Below are 21,862 nucleotides of genomic sequence, written 5' to 3' on the forward strand. Positions count from 1 at the left end.
GACGAAAAAGATGCAAATTCTTCAATCATGTTTTCATATATTTTATTATATATACCACGCACAAAAGCCTGAGCATATAGACTAAAAACTTGTGACGAACTTCACTGCTCTAGGAGTCTTACTGTCAAGTTTTACAGTATTGTGAGCAGAAAACTATCTGTGATAGAACAACTGTTATCTGATCTTCAAATGAAAACCAGCTGTGAGTGAAAAAAGTGCCAAAATGGCTGGAACATTGATATCAAGCAAAGAAAGGGATGAAGTTAAAAAAGTGAAAACGTTAACCACTTGTTCAAATCAGAATACTATCAACATTGACTTGCACGTTCTTGATCAGTGAAATCACGTTTATAAAATATGAATTCTATTACATCAACAAAATGACTGCACTTCGTTCATGGTTAGTTAAAAGGTTAAACGTATAACATATATGAAACAACAGTTTTTCCTGTGCGACCTAATGTGGCGTATTGGTCACAGAGGTTTTATGTCTTTGATCCAGTGAAAGCCCAAGCTGATCCCGCTTAGCTGAGATTAAAACGGAGTGGAAAATTACTTTGAGGTATTTGAAATAAGTATATAACATGATCTCGGTAGTGGTTAAGTCATTCCCACAATAGCCTGAGCTTGTTTGTTTCATAAAAAAACCTTTTTAGTAGTACCTCAAAATCATCTTAATACGCCTCTGTTGAATCTCAGGTAAGCGGACTCATAAAAACAGCCTGATGGGGGAAACTATGGTCCCTCACTGATTCAAGCAATATTTTTAAAGTCATTGTAATTCTGTCTTTTTAGTATAATGGAATGAGCGATGTTCCATCATTAGGTCTACCATCTCAAGCGTCGAGAATTTTGGTGATGCTGACCACAGATTGTTCGCAGGCGAATTGCTATATATATATAGAACCACCCTATTTGCAGGTGTATATCTCCCGCGTGTTCCTGCAGGTTTCACACCTGACATGACAACACCAGAAAAAGCGACATTTACACTTCACCGTTTCAGTGACGACCTGAACATTGTACCCCCGTCCGCAGCACAATATACTGCATCCGTCGAGTCCTGAAGAAGATATATTACACACACGCCCAGACGTTCCGGGAGTACCTAACTTCGTGTTGACATCGCAAAAGTTCGGAGAGGAACGGATATAGATGAGGTCTCCGGAGCTGGGCTTGCGTGAATTCCTGTCCTTCACACGCAACACGCGTGGGCCGCGTTTCGTTTTCACCATTTCGATAGCGTTTTTGTATTTTTTTAAAAGACGCTTTCCAATGCTTTCAAACGACGTAGGATGTTGCATCCAGCATGTTTTCACCTCGCAAGAATCACAAACACCGTGACACTTGCATTTACGGTACAACAGATTTGATAGAGACTAAAATGAAGAGAATCATTGAATTATGCAGCCCGCATGCAGTTATTCCTAGAATATACCTGGAATTCATAGAAAACTTACCTTCACTCCAGCGCGGATATTGTGTCTGTTCATTTTCTTCCGCTCTTCACCCCCCGTCTTCGAGACGCGGGTCAATGCAAATTCCTTCGTCAGCGCTCCGGCGAACTTGACATTGCTATGACAACCACGCCATTCCCAGTTTCCCGAGGGACGTCCGCTCAGTGATCTGTCGCAACCACAGCTCGCGTAGTTCCCAGAACTACATGCGCCCGTGATCGTGTGAGCGACCCCGGCAGCGGTTATAGCGTACAGAAATGCCGATTCCTTACAACCTAAATCAATGAATGCAAAGACATCATCATCGTGGGTTGAAACTGTATCAGACCTGCTCCTGAATGCCCAAGACTAAACGCAGGACTAAGGCATGCATGATTCACACACATAACAGTATATACACCTGTATCACCTCTATATGCCAAGCAAATAAACATACAATAAACTATATCCAGCTGAAATTAGCTCACCCTAAAAGATTCTTATTTAACTTCACATGAAAACAAGAAGTTCCCCTGTAGTTTGAGCAATGTCTACCCACACACTTGCAGATGGACAGGGTGACCGCCGCCCACGGATGCGTGTCAAAATAGACAAACTACTCAGATAAATTGACCTTCTTTGTGTGTTTATTCAACAACGAATGAGCCGTCTTTTTGTCGTCTCTAGGAGCTTATCTACGGTGCTATTATCATTTACTAAAGCTTAAGTCATCATTAAAGTATTTCGAGAATTAAACGACAAACTCGTAGACGTACTATAGTCGACTTACCGACAGGTAAAACGGGCCCAAACAAGGTTCCGTGCGATGGCACGTTTGAACAATTCCATCTGTTCGTACTCAGCTGTTCCTTGCATTCCTCTACTCCTGTTCTTGCGCCGCGGAAAATAGGTTCCATCAAATCAGGGTATTCTCGACATAATTCGCTTTGCTTTTTATTTAAGCTCGTGTAGGTCTTGCATAATTCTTCAATCTCCTTTGGCTTGCTTGGTCTTTTACCTTTCCAACCCCTGGAAAGAGCACGAGTATTTTCATTTAAGCATTCAGGAAAATTCAGGGGCAAAATAAATTCATTTTACAGTGAGAAATATTAACTGCGATAAACGTTAAACGTGACTCATGTTAGTTGTTAAGATTTATTTCAAAGCCAGAAATATATAGAAAATTTCCCATGCATAACTCGAACAGGAAAGAAGATGAAGCCAGATGACTAGGATTGATCAAACGATATTTAAGATGGGATTAACTATCATTGCTATCATACGATGATGAAAAGTTGAGAACAGACGGTTAAGCCGAACAAACAAATTAATGCCATAACGGGAGAACATCCACAAAGGGTTTAAAAAGTTCCGCAAAGTGACGTTCCCCAATGCATGACGCGTACGTGGGAATATAGCACGTCTATACGCTGTGTACCTGTTCTACCTTTGTAGAATATGATGGAAGATTATTGGACGGTATAAGAGGAAGGTCCACTCTCTTTCCTCTTGCTCTCGATTAACCTGGAAACTCAATCTCTTAAACTCTGACTTTCCAACTATCTTTCATCCTGCAGGACGTAATCTCGAGTCTCACGCAAAACTATTCAAACTACAACCATCTTTTTAAGTCCAGCAAACGTCACGTTTGAAAAACACTCTACTTTCTCCAAACCAATAAAATCAACTGGATGAATTAAATGAAATTAATCCCAGTCTATCTCAACGTATGGTAAAGTGGGAACCACCAAAACTAAGAGATCAGTTTGAAGAATGATTCATGATATGTCAATACATAGTTCAACATCACAACCAAATTATTTAACAATATATGTACCTAAACTCACCATGAATTTTCACTGATTCTTTTGCAGGATGCGTTTTGAAAAGCCATCAGAAGAAAAGCAAAGCACACGCTCACTATCATCTTGAAGTACGCTTGTGTTTTTTCCCCCTGTGCGTTTTGTTTCTTAGTAGTTCGTCCTCTTGTAGCTCCCGCTCAATGATACGGCGGATCAATCAGCAGAGTTTAAAAGGTCTTGTCAGAGGAGCCCAATTATTAGATCAATCACTTTGGCAAGGTAAACGACGTGGCGACAATCTGACCAGGAGCAAAAACAAGTTGACTGAATCCCTTTTTAATGAAAACCAGTTCGAGGAATCGACTATAAGTTCTTCGCACCAGCAAGTTCTCGTTTGTTTTCCAATGTTTGGACGTTTGGTCGAGTATTCCTGGAGGAAACAGGACGATAGATTCACTGCGGATAAATCAACGTTGGTCGGCAAATGAGGCTCGCAGAAGCTGAAAGCAATGAGAGAGACAAAACATTATATCATTAGCACCGTCTAAAATAAAACCGACCCGAATGGGAACAGTGTTGTTTGTAAACGTCAAAAGAATTATAATTTTCATTGCACGCCCGACAATGTCAACAAAGGCCAAATTAAAATTAGGAAAATGTTTGAATGACACCGCCTGGATAGAAAATTGCGAGAATTCACATCTACAAATAGATCATCGTTTCTAGATTAGGCTGCAGACTGCATTGCTATCCACAGCCTGCCGCGATGTCTGTCCTAAATTGTGTCTGAAAATGTTGAAAACACTTGGACGCATAGGGCTGAAAACTTTGTGAATCTTTTCCAGAGCTTTCTGATCGAGAACACGGCATCTCTGAATTTCGTATCGTATATTTAGGCAATCGAAAAGTTCAACAAAATTAGTGTAAATTGAAAGGCAGATGGCGGAAAGTATTAATTCTGTTGTTCAAAATAGGAAAACAAATTTTAAAGAGAAATAAAGAAATTTAAAGGGGTTTTTTGATGCACATATTGCTTCTCAAAAGCCTGCAACAGACTAGCGTGAAAAACAGTCCAAAGATAGCAGAGTTTTCAACTTTATAATACAAGAGAAAGACTTGTATTTGAATGAGTAGTGGATATATTTCATGCATATTAGCGATGAAACTGAATGTTTTTCATCCTGTAATGGTTCATCATGCAGAGGATTATCAAATAGCGTGGCCTCGCATAAAGCATTCTTTTTTAACCCTCGGCCAGCTTTAGGAAAGCTTTCTTTTCACATTTACCGGGTGAAGAAAGCGGCATCATGCAATAAAATATCTTCCCGGGTCATTAAGCACGAAGGAATGTGAGAGGCCGGTGTATTTGTGTTGAAAAAAGTGCTTTGCGGTACTTCATCCCTAAACAATCCAAGGAGAAACTATATATGGATTAGACTATGTTAGTATATTCTTTAGGCAGACGACAGGGACTTGACCATATGAATTATCTATATTTCCTCATCGGAAAAGAATTTATTAGATGAAGATTTTTTTGTAAAAAAATTAGATTCGTAAAAAGATCAGCTAAATATCTGATGATTGTGATGTATATCAAGTGCGGTCTCCAGTTTGTGACGGAGGAAAAATAGACTTGTTGTGTCAAAACTGTAATGTGTATTCCCCTTGTAAACTGGTAAATTAAACTTACACCTCCTCAGAGAAAATAATTTGAGCGCACGTCATGCAAAAGAGATCAATTCTTGCAGTGAGTAAATTATAGTAAAATCCGGTGGAAATTTGTGGTTTTCTTTGAACGAACCTTAAATTTTTAAATATTTACAGTTGTCTCAACTGCATGCGCTATATAACGTGTCGGTAGTCTTGCCCTAAATACTAAACTGTAATCAATTCATTGGATAAATGGCTTTCGGTGTATGCCTTAAAACTAACACATTCATACAATTCAAGATCTGCGACGCACAAATCATTTTCTAATCACGAAGAAAATAATTTGATTTACCGCCAGGTTATTGAAGAAGCGTATTAACATGTTAACAATGTTTTTGTTTGCAGAGTCAAACAGATTTATGTGCATTAAAATAGCGAGATAATAACTGATGCAGCGAGAGAAATGCTGCATGGAATTTCAAGCTGGATAAAGTAAACAATATGAAATACAAGTTTACATAACGAATACCATCAGGCAGATAGCTTAGCGGATTTAGATTACCGACTCGAAATAGCCATGGCACGCGCGTATACGCGATGAGTATATAACTATTTGTTTATGTGATCTGATAGACACCATCATTTGTGTCCTTCGCAAACGAGGATAAGACGTGATGAGTTTTGACGAGTTTTAGAAGAATAAAGTACTCAGATTAGAGTCATTAGACAAGGAATTCTGACTTCGAACCGACTTGAGTTTAGCTAAATAACTTTGAAAGCGATTCCATTGTTTGCACAGCACGCGCGTAGTGGAAGTTAGTCAACTCTGGCGCGCAATGCTTGTTTCTTTTATTACATGATCATTAAGCTGAATGATATAGTAGATGAGATTCGCATGCATTCCTGTAAAGTTTCTCTCATAACAAACTCTCGTACACAAACTCTCCTGTATATGCACATAAAAGTCTCTAACACTTGTTGAGACTATTCATCGTAGCTTCATGCAAAAGATATATAGCTAGCTATCCTGTCTACAAGCCCCAAATCTATTTTCAATCGTAAGGTAAAACTTTTCGCAAAAATATTATTTGATCAACCTAAAACTTGATATACCAAGTTCAAACCCAGGGGTTTCAATCGTAATAAATCGTTCAACTGCCTGGAATGATGGTTCAAAATCGTACATTTCATGTACAAACATGCGATATTAATCAAAGAGAGTTTGTATAGTGTTGTGTGATTACAGGGATATCATAAAAAACATTGACAAAGACTTAAACGTGAAGAGAGACAAATCACTTACGTGAAGACGACAACCAAGCAACAATACAGCTTTCTCCTGAAATTCTTTTACATAAAAGAAATGGGAAAGTATTCGTTGACATCCAGGAAACTGAAAACGGAATGAAACAAGTTAGGAAACGAATACAACTAACTAGAACGAAGCGAGTTTAATGATTTGCTACGCAAGGAACGCGGAATGATCTGAGAATGTAATTAACTATAAATCATTTTCAAACGAAATGATTACCTCTGCACGGCGGCTGCTAATCCAAAACAACAAACGAAATGTAGCGAATGATTTGCGATCGTAAAAGCAACAACTAACAAAGTCGTTTGACAGGATTGATGCGTGAAAAAGATTCGAGATCTTGATGTTTTCTGTGAAAAAATGAAGTATCCTTGTTCGTGGTGGTACTGAACGACAGCAAGAGCTGCGCTGATGCCGAGTGACGATGCCAAATTATGGAAGCGAAATTGTTTTCCATTCTGTTGGAGTTGAACCGGGGTCGCCTGGAAAACGCATTAAACTGTAAGCATGCTGGGTCAGTTCATTTAAGCATTTCCATATGTTGTGCTGCACTACGTCAGAATTAAGCCACAACTTACCTATAGTTTTGTTTCTTGCGGTTGAAAACAGGACAGAGAGAATCACACCCAAGGTAATGCAATTAGTTCCATCAACGTTTTTTTGGCTATATCAACCTGAATAAACTTGTTTTACCTGTTTCAATTGATCAAAATTTGCTCATTTTTCACCAGAATTATAAAATACCGAATTTCATTTGTAACAACCAGGAGACAATTGAATGAAAATACGCATTTTAAAAGCATTCATGCATATTTCAGATCTATTAAAATACGATCACCGACTTCTCAAAGGAACGTAGTCCAAGTAGTCCAATTGACTTGATGTCATACAAGTGTAATTGGTCGGTGACAGTTGAATAGAGAGTGCTCAAAAATCTTTTAGAACTTTATTAAAACTTCAAACCTGACAAAACAATACTCAATATTCTACGCTGGAGGTATTTGACGCCAAAAACGCAATAAATCTTTCGGCATGTTTTGAATTAATTTGCGAGGAGGATCACTCGGTATGGCTACAGGCATTTTACGACAAAAATGCTCAAGAAAATGTTTTGAATTTTTTCGTGGGATTCGAAAGGGAAATTGCTAGCAAATGATATCTATTAGTTATGGTTACCATTCAGTGTTCCGATAAACCTTAGCCGTGTATTCCAATCCGCCAGGATAAGAACAAATCATAGACGACAAAGAAGGGTTTTTTGCGCGCCAGTGTTATAGCATAGCGTATTACTTATAACGTAGCACAAGCTAATCTAGAGGGCAATGAAGAAATGTGTATAACTCGTCTTAGCATAAACCTAGTAAACATCATTCACACAAAACTATTCTCTTATCGATGTATTTAATCAAATTTCACAATCCGTTTAAATCTGTCCAATGATGTTGAAGTTTATGTCATTAGTTCTGCGGATATTACTTTGTGAATAGTCTCTGCCTCGGCCACTGATCTCATCATAGTCCAACAGTTTTCACGATTAATTCTGACCTCGCAATTTAATACTAAGACGACCTTAGTCATGCTTTATAACCTCACGTAACGTGTACGTAAAGACGTCTTATTATTCCTTTGCTGAATTCTTCTTTAGCGAAACATTCACTTATCTTTCTTCTTCTCCTCTTTCTTGACCCTTTTTTCATCTCGTTCAACTTTACTTTTTGCCGCTTCCAAACACGATTTCAGTTCAAAAGCGTGAGCTATATTACCCTAAAAGACGTATTGTACTTTTAATAGAAAACTTATTTTGCAAAGTAACTTTCTCTAGTAAACGACAGTGCTATATATTGATTCATTATTAACACATCAGCTTGCATTCCAACTATGCCATCCATTCCATGTGAAATTACTTTCAAGTGATACAAACCTTTGTGAAATGAAATGGAAAAACTTTCCCATCACGTCCTGTTGATTTGACAGGCCGTCTTTTTACTTCTTTGCCATTTTGGAAGAGGATCAGTGTAGGGAGTTGTTTTGATGCCACAGAATCATCAATATTATACCTGAATCAAATATAGTTTACTAATGGCTGTGCACAAATATTAAAACATCTTAATCTCATTGCCATGTCAAGCTATTCAATCTTTATTGGCTACAGTGAAGTTTCCAGGGCAAGACTGAGGCAGGGATTGCTAGCAATCATTACTATGAACAGCATCTCACAAGCAAATACTGTACTTACTTCTGTGCAACTGCTGGGTATCGACCGAGATCAATTTTACCAAACTTGAGATATTTGCTGTCACACCTGATGAATGAGTTAATATATTACTATGTACGTTAGATATGTATGTTGTTTATTTATTGAACATTATATTTTTTTATTCAATATTTGAAAATTACTCAAGAATCTGGTCTTACTTGAGTGAGACCTCAGCAAATGGTTCTGCTAATCTCTTGCAGGGTGGTGACCAAACAGTGTAGAACTCAATAAGGTAAGTCACTTCAGGATTTTCTCTTAATGCCTCCTATTAAGAAATTAGGAAACAGAGTTTATATCTTTTGTACTGCAAGATTTGGGATGTATTCATCTCATGATCATCAGAACAGGAATTCATTTACAGCCATAAGGGATATAATGTGGAATATATTTAGCTATGGGTGACACAACAAAGAATAATCAAGCAATTTTAATCTGAGGTGAAAACAGTACCTCCAGAGAGACTGCATTGAAAAGTTGAACTAAATCAGGTCCAGTATATAGCGGCTCAGGAACAGCAATGAAAAGAACTAAAAAGTGATTCAATGGTTTATCAGCATGAACTACCAAAAAGCCCAAAAAATCAGGCAATGCAAACTATTCTCACCTGTACAAAATACTGCATAGACAATGAAAAGTCGCCAGTCGGATCTTAGGAATAAAATTAAATTGACTGCTTTAAAAAATCCACAAGCCATTCCAAAGACATCTTTGTTTACATCTATCGAAATAAATTTAAAAACGTACTTAAAAAATTGGGAGCAGAGATAACACAGCTGGTCTTCTTTATATTACCTTAATGAAGTACTGTAGTACATAACATACCCTTTTTCCATTTTGAATTCTTGAATGCTAAGACAACTCCAACAAAAACTAGTACTTCACAATCAGACTAGAAAGTTGAGAAAGAGAATTAGAGTGGAGAGATAAATGTAGAATACAACTTCTGTAAGGATAACGATATTTAGTATTGCAAAATCTACTATATATTACTAGTCAAAAGCATAACTATTAAAACATATTTGTCAATTCTGCATACTGTCATTACTGTGCAGTACATTTAAAATTTACTGTTCTTATGTTAAAACAATTGAATGCACAACCGAAATCAATAGCAATAGCGTAGAATTGGAGTCTGACAAAACTTACCAAACTTAATTCACATCTTTCGCCCTCTTTAAAGAACCATTCACATATTGGATGTAAGGTCTTTAATACGACATAAGATATAGACGCAAGAACGTTTAAAATATAATAACCAGTGAAGAATGGAAAAACGGCCGCTACTAAACTCATTCTTTAATTTCTTTTCGTAAAAATGAACTCAAAATAAAATAATTTAAAACTTTTGACACGATGTTCAATATTTTATACTTCTACTGCTGCCATATTTGGCGAACTGACATATCGGGACTACATGAAGTGATTATTCTAAATCAGCGCTGGCTCAGATTTTAAACTTAATTCCTCCCTTAATCCTATCAAAATTCTAATCCCAACTCTTAATCTACACTTTTACAACCCCGTTCAACATTTCATTTAATCAAAAACCTTGCATTGAAGCATCTCCTTTGTATATCAGTTTGTACCAGTCGTTGCAAGACGTAAGAAATAAATTTCTTTTTACTACTATTGCCAGTGTTAATGTAATCCAATCGTTACTTAATCGTTAATAGTAAAATCTGCAATTCCTAAACTCAAATTCCTGATTTATATTTTTTGGGTTTGCTGTGGTAACCGAAGTGACAATATACAAATACAACGCCAAACAACAACAGTCAGAAATGGCCAGAATGATTTCTAAAAACCAACAGTTTTTTATCGTATCAGACTGGGAAACGGATCAAAAACCTAATGCTAACACAAATTGTTCAAAAAAGAAAGATAAGGACGGAAATAAATTGGATTTTGTCAGGGTTTTACCCGACGAAGTATGCCTGAAAATCTTTAGCTTTTTGGATGTGAAGAGTTTGTGTCGATCGCAACAAACTTGCTGGAAATGGCACGGATTTATCGAAGGTTGTCCGTCGCTGTGGAGAGTGCAATATAATATTTATAACAGTTTAGTTCCGTCTCTACCTTGCAAGAGAAGAAAATTAGCTTGCAATTGGAAAAGGAAATTGAAGAATGCCTATCTTAACGCCGATATACACGATGCGATTAGACACATATACTGGCGTAATAGGCGTATGTATATGGCGCTTTTTTAGGTTCAAAATACGAAGATTTAAATTCAACGAATGTGTAAGAATTAGTCGATAACAATAATTCGGTAAACACTGGATTTGTTGAAAATTATCGCATGTATAGATACAAAAGAGTGAATTTGTTGATTGAACGAATTCCTCGATAATGCTTTGCGAGCTTGAATTTTTGAGCCCGCATGTGTTAATGAACCGTAATGTAAAACGTCATCTTATAATCTTGACAAAAATACCAATTCAAAATGGCGGCAGAAAATACTGTTAATTTGTATTTATCGAGATTACGACTGTCACTTATTGATCTTGGCAGGAGATTGCAGTCCAGTCCAGGTGACGACACTGTAGAATTTGTTGTGTTTCGTTTGGAGCAAATATGTGGTCATTTGACTCGGATGGGAGATAGATTCCACGTTATCGTCCAAGCTATCACAGAAGTTATATCACTTCTCCAAAACTTAAGATTAGACCACAACAGAGTAGCTATTCCCAACATTCTAGAACAGACTAGAACGAACTCCGTCGGAAGACCAAAGTTTAATATAACTCAAGAACAACTGGTCTATTTACTTGAGTATGATATATTATACCATGCACGATATATTTTTTGCTCATCTGGAGTGTGAAATTGTGACTGGTCACACACGTCACAACGTCACACGTCCGCGCTACAAAGAAAAGCCAGTTCAGTATATAATATGCTGCAGGGAACGCACACGACCACATTAGCATTCGTTCACACAAGGTCACAGATGGTCATATCCAGCCACACACGATCACACAAGATCACACATGGTCACACATAGTCACACTCGAATCACACATGGTCACACATAGTCACACTCAATCACACATAGTCACAGATGGTCACACATAGTCACACATGGTCACACATAGTCACACTCGATCACACATAGTCACAGATGGTCACACATGGTCACACATAGTCACACATCACATGGTCACACATAGTCACACTCGATCACACATAGTCACAGGTGGTCACACATGGTCACACATAGTCACACATGGTCACACACAGTCACACACGGTCACACATAATCACACATGGTCACAGCCGGTCACACATAGTCACACATGGTCACACTCGATCACACATAGTCACAGATGATCACACATGGTCACACATAGTCACACATGGTCACACATAGTCACACACAATCACACATGGTCACACATAGTCAGATACGGTCACACACACATAAAAAGCTCTGAACGCGTTACAATACATAATTTGTAATGGAAGGCTTGCAGGCGAGAAAAGTTGTAGTTGAATAACCTGAAAAAACAGCAAAATTTTTGTCTTCATTTGTTCCTGTATGTTAATACAAACTTGTCTCTCAGAGAAAAATAGATTTTCATGTTTCATGTTTCATGCAGTCATGTTTCGAGCACTGGAACGCATAACATGCGACTGTCTACCAATTCTACTTGTAGATGCTGGTGGGCGGTAACCAAATAGACGACGATGCTCCAACAATGCTGTATATGATGTTGTGGTTGGAGTTGGTGGCACATTTGTGGTAGTTGTTATAACCGGGGTAAATGTACTTGATGAAGAAGGCTCCGCAGGAACGACCGGTGCTGGCGTTGAACTTTGTGTTGAATTTGCAGAGGGCGCTGAAACGATGCTGTTAGCGGCGGATAGAAGTTTTTCTGCACAATCTCTTAAAATATTTTCCATTACGGCTGCTATTTCCTCTGTTATTTAACACAGTATAAATTATTTGCATAAAAACGCGCGAAGAAACAGAATTCAAGAACTTCATGTAACTTCACGCATATTGAATAGCACGTGGGCGCAAGGTCGCAAAGCATTATCGAGGAATTCGTAAAATCAACGAATTCACTGCGATAATTTTCAACAAATCCAGTGTTTACCGAATTATTGTTATCGACTAATTCTTACACATTCGTTGAATTTAAATCTTCGTATTTTGAACCTAAAAAAGCGCCATATATGTATTCCGTATTCGAATAAATGCGTGTAAAGATGTCACCACTGAGCTATATAATAATTCCTGGAGGACCGGCTCGTCATTTTTCAGTAACTTCGCCGCCATCTTTTTGAAGCCACCAACATGGCGGATTTCGCCCTTCTGCGCAACCGCAGAAGCTTTGCTGACGCCACTTGGCTCCTTTTGACCATGGTATTTACCACTGACCAGGCTCAATTCTGAGCCCGCTACAGCAGTATTCTCCCCCCTGGTTTTTGTAAATAACAATTCTCCCCCCTGGTTTTTATAATTTTTTTTGCCGTGAAATCTTTTTTGTTTTTGAAATGTTTTTCGGTTGTTTTTTTTATATTTTTCGCACTGACATACAATAAAGTTTTATTTTAAGATGAATACAAGTCATACACGCTATTTTTTAGCCAGCGCGGAAACAAATATATTAAAATATGGAAAAATGTGGACAAACTAAAGATTTAAATACTGACACGAACGACAGGTTTCTTATTTCATTTCGTAATAATATTTTGTTATTTATACATTCCAATATGAGAGTTTACAAATGTTTGAATGTTTGGCACTATCCTCGCATATTTTGAAGACAACTAGGAATTTAGGCAACAATTTGACTTTTCTAAATCCTGAACTGATGAATTGCAGGAAGTATGTAATCAGTATTCAGTATGTGATGTTGTCTTCAAGACTTATATTTAGCACAATACAAAATCCAAAGAAACAGAGGCAAAGCTCAGGCAAAGGCTGGGCAGCTGACTAAACTAGTGCAGCAATATAGTTTCAACCAAGAATCATATTTGCATAATATACTTTCATTCAAGTCATCAACTTGTACCCTAATAAACCTTAATAACAGGCTTAAAAGTTTCAGCATTCTCTAATGCATCCCTGGACCCTTGGTTATAGTAAAGAATAACATTTATCCCTCAAGGCTCCACGATTAGCCTAAGAATATAACCCCTTTGGAGGTTGATACCATAACAGAAAATGAAGTGCTGCAGATTAAAGACACACTGCTCAGTCAATGCATGTATATTTATTTCATTAATAATAAATTGACAAATGGTATAAAAACACCAAGACAACAACAAAATCAGATAACATGGAAAGAAGAATAACAATTAATGCACAGTCATAAAATGCATGAACTTCATCCTGAAAAATAAAAATGGAGATATGATCAAGATTATTCACAAGGTGCAAGAAGCTAAAAAATAAATTAAGAGCTGTGATAATTGATCATTTCACTTGGATTTGACAAGGTAAACAAGATAATATATTAACTAGGCTTTAACAGGGCTCACTACAAGGTTGGAATTTACACTGTTTACAGCAACTTATTATTTGTATCAGCACCCTCAGATCATGTTAATGATGTGGGTGGGATCTATAGAAGAGTGATTAGTAGACTCACTGGGGAAGGGTTACCTATTAGCATTGAGTTGCTATCAGAAAACAACATAGACCAAACCAAAAGATGACACTGCCAGGAATTTTAACTTTCCCCGACACAATTAAGAAAAAATGATAAAATTTGGGTATATAAAAATGATAAAATTTGGGTATATATTGCATTGACAGCACTGTAATGTACCAAAGGCTGTTTGTACCACACGTTTTCATGGATTTATTGTCTCAGAGGCTTTGGTAATCGGTTTATACTATAGTCCAAACTCGAAGGCCAAAAACGAAATTGTTTATAGTAAAAAAAGTTGAAAAACGGCTTACCTGGATTTTATAAAATAAGGGCAAAATGAGAAAATTCACTCTACCGATAAGTGAATTAAGCCATTCACAACGTCAGACGCAGAGCACGAAGCTACGTGTCCTTTCCATTTGTTGAACAGGGAAAAAGAGAAACGCTTTTATCCATTTTATATGAAAAACAAAAAAATATATACGGAAAGCTGAAAATAAAAATCGGGAGGGTGATGGACACAGTTTTTCACCTTGTATCGCGGTATGTCAGTGGTAACTACCATGAGCAAAAGGAACCAAGTGGCGTCAAGTGGCGTCAGCAAAGCTCAAAATCCGCCATCTTAGGGCCTGTTTATATGATCCCGTTTAGCCGGGACGGGATGTTTTCATCCCGCTTAGCCGGGAAACTCGCCTAGGCGGGATGGCGTGTTTATATGGAGCTCATTTTGTAGTGCAGGTTCCTTCGACGGCATGTTTTATTGTAGAAAACGAATATGCCAATATATACACATGCTCCTAATGTATGTTAATCGCGAATCATCCCGGCCAAGCGGGATGGAGTGTTTATATGGCAATTTCTCGTCCCGTCTAAGCGGGATCCCGGCAAGAAGTGCCGGGATCCCGCCTAGGCGGGATGGAAAAGTGGTCATGTAAACACTAATTAGTGTTTGTATTACAAGCGGGATCTCGGAAACTGTCCCGTCCCGGCTAGGGCGGGATCATATAAACAGGCCCTTAGTGGCTTCACTTTTTTGACAGGAGCCGGTCCTCCAGGAATTATTATATAGCTCAGTGGATGTCACATTTTAAATTTCGTTATAAACTGATGAACAGACAGAGTGACGTTACCAATATTTTTCATACGTCAGGATAAGAATCGTATACGACTAATCGCATCGTGTAGATCGGCCTTTTTAGATCAGTCGTAAGATTAATAAATTTCTTTTTACTACTTCTATTTGACAATTGCCAGTGTTAATGTAATCCAATCGTTAAAATCTGCAATTCCTAAACTCAAATTCCTGATTTATATTTCTTGGGTTTGCTGTGGTAACCGAAGGAAGTTCATTCAATTCCTGCATGAGCCAATCAGAACGCCGTTGCCATAGCAATTGTCGCATTTCTGTAGCACTTTAATCAATTTACACTGTTGCAAAAGATAAACAATACGCTATAGAATTTACTACAAATACTACGCCAAACAACAACAGTCAGAAATGGCCAGAATGATTTCTATAAACCAACAGTTTTTTATCGTATCAGACTGGGAAACGGATCAAAAACCTAATGCTAAAACAAAGTCTTCAAAAAAGAAAGATAATGACGGAAATAGATTGGATTTTGTCAGGGTTTTACCCGACGAAGTGTGCCTGAAAATCTTTAGCTTTTTGGATGTGAAGAGTTTGTGTCGATCGCTACAAACTTGCTGGAAATGGCACGGATTTATCGAAGGTTGTGGGTCGCTGTGGAGAGTGCAATATAATATTTATAACAGTTTAGTTCCGTCTCTACCTTGCAAGAAAAGAAAATTAGCTTGCTATTGGAAAACGGAATTGAAGAATGTCTATCTTACGGAAAAGCTCACGCGAAAGTGGCTTGCTGGTGAATTCAGTGCTCCTAAATCCTACGATGAACTGCCTGGAAATCATATTCAAGAATTACCCGCTGAGGTTTGGGGGGCGATTCTGGAGAACGAACTGTGTAGGAAAAAACCTCGAGCGATTAGAACTCATTGAAAACAAGATATGCTTAACGCCACGTCGCCACGTGGGTCAGGGTTTTAAATCACAATTGAAAGAGATTCAAATTACTATTTATCAAAGAAACCACAATGAATTATTTGAATTTACGGTATAAAATATCCTAGATAGGGCAATATTTTTAGATCTCAAAATTGACTGCTGTGTGCGAGATTTTACCAGTAATTGAATAGATTATCAACAGTCAATTCAAAATCTTTTATCATAAGAATTTTATATACAAGGATTGAAACAGAGGCTTATGATGGTAATAGTTAAATAGTTCAAGTAAGATAGAAGGTCTCTGTAACCTTAAAATACATGTTGGTAAAATTGGTATTTGCTAAAAATTTCAGTTGGTTATCAGCTTATGCGGATATATAGAGATTGTGTATACCTGACATTGTGCTGATTATATTAATATGTTGTTTAAATACTATCTCTGCTGTTTAAAACATGCTAATGTACAAATGCTAGCTAAGGGCATTGTAATGATGGAGTTACCTTCCTTCTAATCTGTACATCCACAAAGAAAATCTATCAGAGGATTGCAGTCATGTTATCTCCTTCCAAAGTACTTGTTGGCCAGAGCATTTTTATCCAAACTTCTCAAAGCACATTCCAATACTTCACTTGTGGCTTGAGTTGAATTAGATTCCTTCCATTCATGTAAAACTTGAAAACATTTTTCAGAAAGGCTGCCATTGTTCACATTGTCTCTGCTGATTTCCTCAATTTTTTCATGTTTGACTTCCAACCGTCTTCCCAGCTTTTTATAGAAACCAGAACACTCTTGGGATAATTTATCGAGCATTTCATCACTAGGTGACTTCGCCTCATCTCCTATGCTTGGCCCTTTGGAAACTTCAACATCATTCTTGTTGTTTTCTACACAAATCCTTTTGGAAAAGTTTTCTGTCGAAAGAAACATTTTTATGTAGTTCAGAAACAAAAGGATTTTTAATAATTTTTTTCCAAGAAAAAACTCAACATTACCATCCATCTCTTTAGGTGCATTTCTTGTTACAAAACTGTGATCTCTCTTATTCAAAGTATTCACACCTAAAAATGACAAGCATTTTTGGATTGGTTTTTTTAAACAAACTACAATCATTTGATAAAAAGAGGACTTAAATATAGTAGCATATTGTGTATACTTACTGTAAAAATGATTAAAATTCTTCCCAACATGGAGATCATTTATAATTGCACTAAATAGTATTCCTTTGTTGTAACCATCTTCCACATTTCCAGTTCGATGGACAGCCATTAGTTGAAGCCTCCACAGGACAGGTGACCCAGAAGAGCCATCGTCGGTATCTGCTTTATAGTAAACATATGGGTCCTGAATTCCAATGATTTTCTCATAACTAAACTGCTTGGGTCCACCCCTTGGATGTTGAAAAATGAATATATCCTCCCCGGCTGCAGCCTGTGGTTGCTCTGTGAATTCAATTGGAAATACTCTAGGATTAAGACGATTAATTTCTTCTTCATCCACGCCAATTACTGAATAATCCAGGTCCTATGAAAATATTCATTAGTTTAGCCATTGAAAAATAACACCAAGAATACCTAACATGTTAACACAACTTACCAAATTTGTTTCAAATAGTTTGTCTGGCCTCAATCGAACCGCTATTCCTTGGTTCTCTTGTTCAAAGTGAAAAAGAGCAACAGCAACTGCGGCATCCGCCTCACAGCTGATCACATGGTGGTTTGTCACAATGCAACGATACTCACAACCAAAGATTTTTGCTTTTGCATAAAATCCCGAACCACATCTGCAAAATAGATTACCATTGTATTCACAAGCAACATTTCCACTCACTCACGGGCATAATCAGGTGTTTAAGGTCAATAATGTTACCTGTGCTGACTACATTAGAGACAATAGATAATAAAATTCCTCATTATATATTGTTTAAAATATATTCAGTATAAAAAAAAATCAAAACATTTATGTCATTTAACTTACTTTTTTAAATGTCTACCCGACAACTTTTTTTGAAAGCGCAACATACACACGGCATTTTTGGATTTAGTCAACTGTTCTGCACTCATCAAACCATCTCCTTCGTACAATAACACCTCGTTCTTCTCCCCAACTTTTTCGTCTGTTTTCAAACGTCTTTCAAAAGCCATGTTTAATATAAAATCTTCGTAGAAGAACTTGAATCAAAGCCCGCCATGAAAATCACACATTGAGCCATTGGCAAAGCCATTGGCTGTTTTTCGGACTCCCGCAATTTCCACGCAGTGTCCCGCGTATCGTATTGTTCTTCAAAGTCAACCTCGTTCTTCTCACGCAGAAGGTCGAGCGCAAAATCTGCGCTCTGGTGCAACGACCGGGAGAGAAATCTGCGTGGAAAAAGACTGCATCCAGCGGGTATTTCCTCGCGCGATGCACCACGTCAACATTCAAAATTCGAAGGTCAAATTTTCTCTAAATTTTGGTGAAAAAGGACAGTTTGAATTTTGAATTTTATGAAAAATGGGAGCAGGATCGTCTGTGGAAGAGATACCGGGAGGAGGAACAGAAGGCTATCATGTTTTGCGAGTAAGTAAATTGTTTATTGCCTTGTTTGTATCCATATAGTTTCCACACGAGTGCCTTTGTTGTGTTCTTGTAAACAAGTGTAATATTTGTAGTGGTTTAAATGGATGTTTCGCTAGGTTTCTTTAATTCTGTAAACTTTCTTTATTTCGTAGGTGCAGGATAACTCCCCAGGGTACAAGGCTGGCTTGGAGCCATTCTTTGATTTTATTGTGGCGATTGAAAACACAAGATTGGTAAATGCAATATTTATAATTGATAATTCTAATGATTTGAAATAAATTATATTAGACACGCAATGTCTGAAATTAATTCATACATGCTTAATTCCACTCTAACCATCCATATTCTAACTTCAAAACCTTCTTGTACAATTTCAATTGTACATAATTGTACATGGTACCTCTCAGTCTGGTCTGCAAACCTGTGAAACTTGTATTTGCATTCCAGTATATATGGGGTAAAGGGTCATTTTAACCATGATTACCTACTTCTTTAAATTCATTTAGGACCAGGATAATGAAAGTCTAAAAGAAATACTCAAAGCCAATGCAGAGAAACCTGTTAAGATGATAGTTTACAGTAGCAAGACTTGCAAAGTTAGAGGTAATGATTGGTCTCTGAAATATACAAATGCAACCACAGCCAAAATGTCATATCTTGTATTTCATTTCTTCATATCAGAGGCAAGTATTACTCCCAGTAATCTATGGGGAGGTCAAGGGCTGCTTGGTGAGTATTTAAAACATGACTTTTTGTAACTTACTTGGAATTTTACTGAACATGGTACCCAATTACTTTCCAGGTGTAAGCATCAGGTTTTGTTCATTTGAAGGAGCAAATGAGAATGTATGGCATGTACTGGTAAGTGTTGATGGTTTTGTAATGGTAATTAACTGTGTGTGATATTATATAATTTATTAATTATAATATGTTTGAATGAATCCTGCAAATTAAACTTCTTCTCTAGGAAATTCAGCCCAACTCTCCTGCAGACATTGCAGGCTTTAGACCATTCACAGATTACATAATTGGAGCGGACTCTGTACTGCACGAGGTCAGACATCAATTATTTCAAATGTGATATTCCGTTAAAGAAGGACAAAATGGTGCTAGCTGTACAATATTCATACTTTGTTTTCAGACTGAAGACTTGTTTGCTCTGATTGAGAGTCATGAGGGTAAACCTCTGAAGCTTTATGTTTACAATTCGGAGACAGATGGATGTAGGGAGGTAAAGTAATGTTCATTGTGTGTGCGACATACAAACTTTAATCAAAACAGCTGAAGAATTGCTCATTCAATCCCTGCTTACTGAATCATAATCATGTTCAATTTTAACATGAATTTCGTTTCAGGTTACGTTAACTCCTAACAGAGCCTGGGGGGGTGAGGGAAGGTAATGAAAAATTGTGTGCTAATGTAATTTGCTGTTGATATATATGCTAAACTCTAAGTCTTGCTTTCCTTTATCTCAGCATTGGCTGTGGTATTGGCTATGGATACCTGCACAGAATACCTCTAAGAGATGAAGCAAACAGGCCCAAAGATGTCCCTGTTATTACCCCAGCATCCGCATCAGATGGCTTCTCAGAGGTATACATCTTTGAATAGTCAAGCCAGTACAACACTAATCAAATTATCAAAGTAAATGTACTAAACCTTGCATCATTTCAGGTTCCTCTTATGGCACCAACAACAGTTTCAGCAACAGCACCAGCACAAACAAATGGTACAGTCTAATAATTGTAAACACATTTTGTGGTATATTGCACTCAGGTTTTGTGGCATAATCATTGTTGGTATTTTCAAAACATGTGTCTACAGTCTGTGGTGAAAATACAGCATTTGAATTGAAGTGTAACACAAGCTCACCTGTATTTTCAAAGTTGTTCAAACAACCATCTGTTGAATTCAGCAACTGAACGTTGCTACTTCAAGTGTGCCCGTGAAAGTTGTTATTAAACTGTTTCTTTATTGCAGGTCTTGATATTGGTATGGTGAACCTGAACCTCTCTGATCCTACGATCATTCCTGGTCAAGTTAATCCATTTGCTGCAGCACCAACACAACAGCCTGGAGTAAGTCAGGCCAATCCTCTGATCGCTGGTATGCCTACCATGACTTCACCAAGCTCTTCTGTACAGCAACCATTACCATACAGCCCACATAAACGGTAGAGAACGATTTTACTCCTGGAATAAGATACACACTTTAAATCCTGTTCCAAGATCTTGAAATCACGATCTGCAATTGTGTATATTTATACAAACCTCCTTACCCAGAATAACACGAAGTATTTCACTTTTCTTTCAGGGAGATGACGAATTCCCCTGGTTTAGTAAACGAACAAGTAAACACCACTTCTCTGACCCCACAACTTGACCCAGGTACAGTTTCACCTGCACCCGCCGTCCTTTTAAACCCCTCGTTTAACCCCTCCGAACAACCCTCGCTTCTAGCAGCTGGAGGACCCACCGTGACCGCCACCCCCTCACCTTTACTCACTGACATAACTGCGGGTGCTATACCCTCAACTGCGAGTGTCGCCCTACCATCTGCGGGCGTTCCTACTCAAGCTAACGTGGAAATTCCGCTGAACACGAGCTGAATATAGTTGAATATATGAGGATATGAACATTTAACATACGATAATATACTATTATAACATCATATTATTATATAATATTACTCATTTATACATGAACACAGTTCAAAATAAAAATTACATTTACAAAGCAAAATCGTGTTTATTTTTTTCGCGTTCTCAATACTAGTGAAAATTGATGAGAAATGACAAGTTACGTGAATTTGCATAGGAATTCTGCTTGATCTCATTCACTCTCTTATGCTCCCGTCAAACGAGAACAAGAGCTGCATACGAATTAAGCAATTAAGTTTAATAGATACGCTGCTGTGCATAAAAGCTATTGCAAAGTCAACGAGTATTAAATATGAAACACAAGCGAGTGTTTCACTGACCCCATGAATGTATCTGAATAAATCTTGTTTCAGTTTTGTCGCGGGCTTTACTCTTTAGTGTGTATTTGTGGATATTAACTGTATTATTCGAAAATATGTCACGCCATATAAAAATGAAAAAAAAAGATTCTTTAATACAATGCATCTCAACTCGTCCTTATATACAGAAAAAAATTTCAAAAACATTCATTCTCAAAATGATAGTTTGCGAGAGATCGAGTCCTATCATTATAATCGCGCTGT

General features: G+C 37.5%; 4 protein-coding genes and 1 long non-coding RNA gene across 8 annotated transcripts; 2 read left to right on the forward strand and 3 right to left on the reverse strand.

Moving 5' to 3' along the window:
- Positions 1 to 61: 61 nt before the first annotated feature.
- LOC114517868 (protein Wnt-3a-like) lies at positions 62 to 7,286 on the reverse strand. Of its 4 annotated transcripts, none has more exons than XM_028537704.1 (7): positions 6,779 to 7,286; positions 6,420 to 6,550; positions 6,192 to 6,281; positions 3,284 to 3,738; positions 2,227 to 2,465; positions 1,461 to 1,732; positions 62 to 1,379 (listed from the first exon to the last, which is right to left on the reverse strand). In XM_028537704.1, exons 4-7 carry the CDS (start codon positions 3,361 to 3,363, stop codon positions 912 to 914), a joined length of 1,059 nt encoding a protein of 352 aa, XP_028393505.1. In that variant the 5' UTR covers positions 3,364 to 3,738; positions 6,192 to 6,281; positions 6,420 to 6,550; positions 6,779 to 7,286; the 3' UTR covers positions 62 to 911. The 4 variants fall into 4 exon arrangements, with proteins under 4 accessions (XP_028393505.1, XP_028393503.1, XP_028393504.1 ...); XM_028537702.1 differs by having other exon boundaries at positions 6,420 to 6,682; positions 6,779 to 6,857; XM_028537703.1 differs by lacking the exon at positions 6,779 to 7,286 and having other exon boundaries at positions 6,420 to 6,696.
- LOC114517870 lies at positions 6,756 to 17,759 on the forward strand. Its single transcript, XR_003686441.1, has 3 exons — positions 6,756 to 6,831; positions 8,658 to 8,689; positions 17,696 to 17,759. It is a non-coding gene; the product is annotated as an uncharacterized LOC114517870 (long non-coding RNA).
- On the reverse strand, positions 7,591 to 10,184 carry LOC114517869 (thioredoxin-related transmembrane protein 2-like). Its single transcript, XM_028537706.1, has 8 exons — positions 9,604 to 10,184; positions 9,280 to 9,346; positions 9,062 to 9,175; positions 8,908 to 8,984; positions 8,616 to 8,722; positions 8,437 to 8,502; positions 8,122 to 8,257; positions 7,591 to 7,964 (listed from the first exon to the last, which is right to left on the reverse strand). Exons 1-8 carry the CDS (start codon positions 9,748 to 9,750, stop codon positions 7,854 to 7,856), a joined length of 825 nt encoding a protein of 274 aa, XP_028393507.1. The 5' UTR covers positions 9,751 to 10,184; the 3' UTR covers positions 7,591 to 7,853.
- Positions 16,522 to 18,291, reverse strand: LOC114517867. Its single transcript, XM_028537700.1, has 5 exons — positions 18,059 to 18,291; positions 17,678 to 17,864; positions 17,242 to 17,605; positions 17,077 to 17,142; positions 16,522 to 16,995 (listed from the first exon to the last, which is right to left on the reverse strand). The coding sequence occupies exons 1-5, from the start codon at positions 18,223 to 18,225 to the stop codon at positions 16,640 to 16,642; spliced, it is 1,140 nt and encodes a 379-aa protein (XP_028393501.1). The 5' UTR covers positions 18,226 to 18,291; the 3' UTR covers positions 16,522 to 16,639.
- A 57-nt stretch (positions 18,292 to 18,348) lies between these two features.
- On the forward strand, positions 18,349 to 21,362 carry LOC114517871 (Golgi reassembly-stacking protein 2-like). The gene is made up of 12 exons (XM_028537707.1): positions 18,349 to 18,640; positions 18,793 to 18,873; positions 19,147 to 19,243; positions 19,322 to 19,369; positions 19,443 to 19,501; positions 19,608 to 19,694; positions 19,782 to 19,871; positions 19,996 to 20,036; positions 20,116 to 20,233; positions 20,315 to 20,369; positions 20,621 to 20,813; positions 20,954 to 21,362. Exons 1-12 carry the CDS (start codon positions 18,575 to 18,577, stop codon positions 21,246 to 21,248), a joined length of 1,230 nt encoding a protein of 409 aa, XP_028393508.1. The 5' UTR covers positions 18,349 to 18,574; the 3' UTR covers positions 21,249 to 21,362.
- The last annotated feature ends 500 nt before the right edge of the window (positions 21,363 to 21,862 follow it).

Source organism: Dendronephthya gigantea, unplaced genomic scaffold (assembly GCF_004324835.1).
Source record: "Dendronephthya gigantea isolate DGI-Jeju-01 unplaced genomic scaffold, DenGig_1.0 000009F, whole genome shotgun sequence".
NCBI lineage: Eukaryota > Metazoa > Cnidaria > Anthozoa > Malacalcyonacea > Nephtheidae > Dendronephthya > Dendronephthya gigantea.

What these genes read in the sequence shown, in the direction of transcription:
- LOC114517868 (XM_028537704.1), bottom strand. Translation starts at nt 3,363, where the DNA reads ATGATAGTGAGCGTGTGCTTTGCTTTTCTTCTGATGGCTTTTCAAAAC. An exon ending in AGAATCAGTGAAAATTCATG is followed by an intron (nt 2,466 to 3,283) that starts GTGAGTTTAGGT and finishes TGCTCTTTCCAG; the next exon opens with GGGTTGGAAAGGTAAAAGAC. An exon ending in ATATCCGCGCTGGAGTGAAG is followed by an intron (nt 1,380 to 1,460) that starts GTAAGTTTTCTA and finishes TCTTCATTTTAG; the next exon opens with TCTCTATCAAATCTGTTGTA.
- LOC114517869 (XM_028537706.1), bottom strand. Translation starts at nt 9,750, where the DNA reads ATGAGTTTAGTAGCGGCCGTTTTTCCATTCTTCACTGGTTATTATATT. An exon ending in TTTGCTGAGGTCTCACTCAA is followed by an intron (nt 8,503 to 8,615) that starts GTAAGACCAGAT and finishes CTCATTCATCAG; the next exon opens with GTGTGACAGCAAATATCTCA. An exon ending in TTCCATTTCATTTCACAAAG is followed by an intron (nt 7,965 to 8,121) that starts GTTTGTATCACT and finishes TACGTCTTTTAG; the next exon opens with GGTAATATAGCTCACGCTTT.
- LOC114517867 (XM_028537700.1), bottom strand. Translation starts at nt 18,225, where the DNA reads ATGGCTTTTGAAAGACGTTTGAAAACAGACGAAAAAGTTGGGGAGAAG. An exon ending in TCGGGTAGACATTTAAAAAA is followed by an intron (nt 17,865 to 18,058) that starts GTAAGTTAAATG and finishes TCTATTTTGCAG; the next exon opens with ATGTGGTTCGGGATTTTATG. An exon ending in GAATTTTAATCATTTTTACA is followed by an intron (nt 17,143 to 17,241) that starts GTAAGTATACAC and finishes TGTCATTTTTAG; the next exon opens with GTGTGAATACTTTGAATAAG.
- LOC114517871 (XM_028537707.1), top strand. Translation starts at nt 18,575, where the DNA reads ATGGGAGCAGGATCGTCTGTGGAAGAGATACCGGGAGGAGGAACAGAA. An exon ending in GCCTGGGGGGGTGAGGGAAG is followed by an intron (nt 20,037 to 20,115) that starts GTAATGAAAAAT and finishes CCTTTATCTCAG; the next exon opens with CATTGGCTGTGGTATTGGCT. An exon ending in AGCACCAGCACAAACAAATG is followed by an intron (nt 20,370 to 20,620) that starts GTACAGTCTAAT and finishes TCTTTATTGCAG; the next exon opens with GTCTTGATATTGGTATGGTG.